Source organism: Triticum urartu, chromosome 2A (genome assembly GCF_056163025.1).
Source record: "Triticum urartu cultivar PI428250 chromosome 2A, HENAU_Tu73, whole genome shotgun sequence".
NCBI classification, from domain to species: domain Eukaryota; kingdom Viridiplantae; phylum Streptophyta; class Magnoliopsida; order Poales; family Poaceae; genus Triticum; species Triticum urartu.
The window spans coordinates 465,254,775-465,260,404 of record NC_141874.1 but is presented as its reverse complement, the minus strand read 5'-3'; the positions used below and the strand labels follow the sequence as shown (position 1 = coordinate 465,260,404).

Here is a 5,630-nt window from a genome sequence, read left to right as displayed (position 1 = left end):
AAGCAAACGTCAAGTGTACATAGAGTTGTATTGGTGGTCGGTAGAACTTGAGGGAATATTTGTTCTGCCTTTAGCTCCTCGTTGGGTTCGACACTCTTATTTATCAAAGAAGGCTACAAGCAATCCCCTATACTTGTTGGTTATCACGCGGCGCCAGGCCTAGAGATGCGGGTGACCCTGAACGGGTCCTCCCACATGGGCGAGAGCTTATGAAGGCCCTCCCTGGAGAGGACCCGCCTCAGGACAAGGTCACCAACTTCGAGGGTCCGGGGGCTGATGTTGCGGCAGTAGTAGTGCCGTAATGCCAGCTAGTACCTTGCGACCCGGAGAGAGGCTTGGTAGCGGGCCTCCTCTCCGAGCACAAGATCAGCCCCCCGCGGGGCATCCTGACGCGCCTCGTCAAACGCCAAGACCCGCGGGGAATGATGCTTGATCTCAAGCGGAAGGACCGCCTCGACCCCGTAGACGAGGAAGAACGGGGTCTCACCAATGGCTTTAGTCGCGGTGGTGCGGACATACCACAACACGGATTGCAGCTCATTGAGTCAACCCCTGCCGCATGACTTGATCTTCTTCTTGAAGCTCCTGGTCTTGAGGCCCCTCAGGACCTCCGCGTTGGCACGCTCAGCCTGGCCGCTGCTCCTCGGGTATGCCACCGAAGCATAGCATATCTGCATTCCAAGGTTAGCACAATATGAACTGAAAAGATTGCTTGTGAACTGTGAGCCATTATCAGTGATGATGCGGTTGGGGACACACCAAACCGGCTCATGAGGCCCTTGATGAACTTGACAGCTGATCCAGCGGGGATGGTGCGCACCGGCTCCCCTTCTGCCCACTTGGTGAACTTGTCGATGGCGACGTAGAGGTAGAGGTAGCCCCCAGGCGCCCTGCGGAACGGGCCCAGTATGTCCAACCCCCAGACCACGAAAGGCCATGGGAGCGGGATGGTCTGGAGCCCCTGCGCTGGTTGATGGATCTGCTTGGCATGGAACTGGTAGGCCTCGCAGGATCGGACCAGCTCGATGGCGTCGTGGAGTGTCGTAGGCTAGTAGAACCCGCTGCAGAACACCTTTCCCAAGAGGGTGTGTGCCGACGAATGATGCCCGCAATCTCCCCCGTGGATATATGCTAACAGCTCGCGCCCTTGATCTTCTAAAATGCACGTTGATACGTCTCCAACGTATCTATAATCTTTGATTGTTCCATGCTGTTATGTTATCAATGTTGGATGTTATATAATCATTTTATATCATTTTTTGGTCCTAACCTATTGACATAGTGCCAATTGCTGTTTTTTGCATGTTTTTTACATCGCAGATAATCAATACCAAATGGAGTCCAAACACAGTGAAACTTTTTGTGGATTTTTTGGACCAGAAGACAACCAATGGGCTGAAGAAGCACCTGGGAGCTACTCAGAGGGGAGCACAACACACCAAGGCACGCCTGGAGGCCCATGCGCGCCCTGGTGGTTTTGCCCACCTTGGGTGCCCCCCCGGACCGCCTCTTTACTCTATAAATATCCCAATATTCCAGAAACCCTAGGGGAGTCAATGAAAATCAATTCCAGCCGCCGCAAAGTCCAGAACCACTAGATCCAATCTAGACACCATCACGGAGGGGTTCACCACTTCCATTGGTGCCTCTCCGATGATGCGTGAGTAGTTCTTTGTAGACCTTCGGGTCCGTAGTTAGTAGCTAGATGGCTTCCTCTCTCTCGTTTGATTCTCAATACAATGGTCTCTTGGAGATCCATATGATGTAACTCTTTTGCGGTGTGTTTGTTGGGATCCGATGATCTTTGAGTTTAAGATCAGATCTATCTCTTTTTATCCACGAAAGTTATTTGAGTTTCTTTGATCAAATACATCCATGGTTGCTTATACCCTCGTATTTCTTCTCCGGTATTTGGGTTTTGTTTGACAACTTGATCAATTTATCTTGCAATGGGAAGAGGTGCTTTGTAGTGGGTTTGATCTTATGGTGCTTGATCCCAGTGACAGAAGGGGAACCAACACGTATGTATCGTTGCTACTAAGGATAAAACAATGGGGTCTATTTCTACATAAATAGATCTTGTCTATATCATTTCATCATTCTTATTGCATTACTCCGCTTCTCCATGAACTTAATACACTAGATGCATGCTGGATAGCGGTCGATGTGTGGAGTAATAGTAGTAGATGCAGGCAGGAGTCGGTCTACTAATCTTGGACGTGATGCCTATATAATGATCATTGCCTGGATATCGTCATGATTATTTGAAGTTCTATCAATTGCCCAACAGCAATTCATTTACCCACCGTTTGTTATTTTTCTCGAGAGAAGCCACTAGTGAAACCTACAGCCCCTGGATCTGTTTCTCATATTATTTGCGTTTGCGATCTATTTTATTTGGTTTTATTTTCAGATCTATTAAACCCAAAAATACAAAAATACCTTGCTGCAATTTATTCTTATTTATTTTATTTGGCATTTGATCTATCAATCTACTACAATTTATTCATGTCTGTTTGCCAATTTCTGGCACCGTTACCCGAAAGGGATTGACAACCCCTTTAATACGTTTGGTTGTAAGTATTTGTTATATGTGTGCAGGTGCTGTTTATGTGTTGTTGCTTGGTTCTCCTACTGGTTCGATAACCTTGGTTTCATCACTGAGGGAAATACCTACCATCGTTGTGCTGCATCATCCCTTCCTCTTTGGGTAAATACCAACATAGCTTCAAGCTGCATCAAAAGGAATTTCTGGGGCCGCTGCTGGGGAGGATCTTCAACATATACTAGGTTCCTAATCAAAAATCTCATCTCCTCGCAATTTAGATTATTTGCCATTTGCCTCTCGTTTTCCTCTCACCCAGTTCACAAAAATTTGTCGTTTTATTCGCCCTCTATTTCGTTCGCTGTTTTCTAGCCAGATCTATCTGTATTCTTGCTTCGTAGTCATAATGGCTAGCGTGCCTACTCCTCCTTTGTCACCAGATTTTGAAATTCTTTACTTCAAGCAAAGACAAGGAGAAAATTTGAAAGATGCTTGGTATAGGCTTATGGTATCTTATCATATTTGCAATTTAAAAGGGGACGCTAAGATCTTGCTTCATAATTTTTACATAGGATTGGCTTTGCATCGTAGAAAACTCCTAGATTTTGCCACTAAAGGGAATTTTATTGAGCTTGATGCCAATGCTAGCTATGAAATTTTAGAAGGAATTTTGGGGGTTCCACCTCAAAAGAAGGGGTTTTCTTTCACCCCAAAGGGAGTTCAAATGTTGGACAAACTTGGTGATTTGCATAAACACATGGTTGAATTACAAAATATAATGAACCCCTCAAACATCTCAATGGTAGTATCAATCACATGAATACCTTGATTACCCTTTGCGATAAGCGATTGGATATTTTGGATATAAATATGGTTTCTTTTCTTGAGAATTTAGGGAAGTGTAAAGAGCCTCCCGGGTTTGAGAAAACCCTTACAAAAGTTGCCAAAACTACAAATGACAAAACTTAGATTTTGCTTTATGCCTAGCTAAGGGCATAAAACTATAGCGCTTGTTGGGAGGCAACCCAATGAATAAAAGTTATTTTTGCTTTTTTGCTTTCTGTTCTTGAGTGTTAGCACAATTATTCTACTGTTATGATTGTGTTTTTTGTGTTTTAATCAGTGTTTGTGCCAAGTAAAGCCTTTAGGATCTTCTTGGGTCATAGTTGTTTGATCTTGCTGAAAAACAGAAACTTTTGCGCTCACGAAAACAATTCTCTTTTCTAACCAGAGAGCGATAAAATACCAATTCTTTTTGCAGAAGATTAATATACAAATTTACCAGGTCGTCCTAATTTTTCAGAGTTTTTGAAGTGACAAAATTATTCGAAGTATCCAGATTGCTTCAGACTGTTCTGTTTTTGACAGATTCTGTTTTCTTTGCGTTGTGTGCTTGTTTTGATGATTTTATGGTTTTCTTTGATGAGTTTTTGCCATAGAAAAGTTGGAATACAGTAGATATAATGCAAGAACAAAATATGAATTGGTTTGATACAGTACTTATAGTAGTGATTTGCTTTCTTATACTAACGGATCTCACGAAGGTTTTCTTGAGTTTTGTGTGATTGAAGTTTTCAAGTTTTGGGTTATCCTACGATGGATGAAGGAATAAGGAGTAAGAAGAGCCTAAGCTTGGGGATGACCCAGCATCCCAAGCTATTATCCAAAGAGAGCAACCAACTAAGCTTGCGGATGCCCCGAGTGGCATCCCCTCTTTCTTCTAACGACCATCGGTATTTTACTCGAAGATATATTTTTATTCGTTACATACTATGTGTTTTGCTTGGAGCGTCTTGTATGATATGAGTCTTTGCTTGTTTTATTTGTGTTTTAAGTCTTGATCCCTTGCTGTACACACCTATTTGAGAGAGCCAAAATTATGCCATGACTTGTTAGAATTGCTCTCTATGCTTCACTTAATTTTTTTATGAGCTATGGATTTGCTCTAGTGCTTCACTTATATCTTTTTGAGCACGGTGTGCTTTAGTATTTTTGAAGAAATGCTCTCTTGCTTCACTTAGATTTATGTGAGAGAAAGAAATATTATGCTCATGATCTAAACTTATATTTGTTTGAGCTTATCGAAAGCAACACATGAAAATTAGTCCCAAAGTGATAGATATCTAAGAAGGATATAATAAAAACTTTCATGAAGATCATTGGACACAATAAACTTGTTTCTTAGTAATAGTTTTGAGATATGATGATGTGATATGTGAGTCATCTTGATGAGTAATTATGCTTTAGTAAGAATATTGGTGTTAATGTTTGTGATTCCCTATGCAAGCACGAAAGTCAATAGTTATGCAATGAAATTATATCCTACTTGTGGTGCATTATTTGGTGTTAATTATGCATAATGCTCGCTTATGAGATTATTTGTTTCTTGGTTGGACGCTTCTCAATCTTTTGCTAGCCTTCATTTTGCACTAAGTATGATCACTACTTGTGCATCCAAAATCCTTTAAACCAGTTTTGCCACATGAGTCCACTATACCTACCTATATGTGGTATTCTTTTGCCGTTCTAAGCAAATTTGTATGTGCCATCTCTAATATTCAAAATAAATTTCTCTTTTGTGCGCTCGTACCGCTCGCTAGGCGGTGAGGGGTGGCTAATATATTCCATGCTAGATGTGTTATTCTCACGATGAATGTTTATCCACTTGTCATTGCATGAGAGTAAGGCAAATGTATTAGGGATGCCCGGTCCCAAAATGAAAAATGAATTTACTTTATGTTGTCAAATAATAAATTCCCTGGAAAGTGTTGGTTTGGAAGGCACCCGTGGATACGGTTAGCTATGGAAAGTAAAAGTATGGTGGAAAAAGGAATAAACTTTAATTTCTGTTTGGGAACCGCCTATGATATATCTAGCATGGAAAGTGTTGGGAACTCTAAGTCGTTTTCGTTGGTGGGAAAAGTATGCCTCTCAAAATGTTTTTATCTCTCAATTTTTGCTTTGAGCTCTAGCGTCTCTACAAATCCCTACTTCCCTATGCGAAGGGCCTTTCTTTTACTTTATGCAATTTTTATTTTTGAATTTGAGTCTCCATCTTCTCTTATAAAAGCACAAACTAGGAGGC

General features: G+C 41.7%; 1 protein-coding gene across 1 annotated transcript; it reads right to left on the bottom strand.

The window, feature by feature from the left end:
• Nucleotides 1-624: 624 nt before the first annotated feature.
• Nucleotides 625-1,461, bottom strand: LOC147985483 (uncharacterized). The gene is made up of 3 exons (XM_087541600.1): nt 1,408-1,461; nt 760-1,048; nt 625-671 (listed from the first exon to the last, which is right to left on the bottom strand). Exons 1-3 carry the CDS (start codon nt 1,459-1,461, stop codon nt 625-627), a joined length of 390 nt encoding a protein of 129 aa, XP_087397726.1.
• Between the last annotated feature and the right edge of the window lie 4,169 nt (nt 1,462-5,630).

Coding starts and splice junctions, on each gene's coding strand:
- LOC147985483 (XM_087541600.1), bottom strand. CDS start 1,461: ATGGGCCTCCAGGCGTGCCTTGGTGTGTTGTGCTCCCCTCTGAGTAGC. Junction 1,049..1,407: donor CCCCTCTGAGTAGCTCCCAG/GTGCTTCTTCAG, acceptor GGGTTCTACTAG/CCTACGACACTCCACGACGC. Junction 672..759: donor GGGCCTCATGAGCCGGTTTG/GTGTGTCCCCAA, acceptor CTTGGAATGCAG/ATATGCTATGCTTCGGTGGC.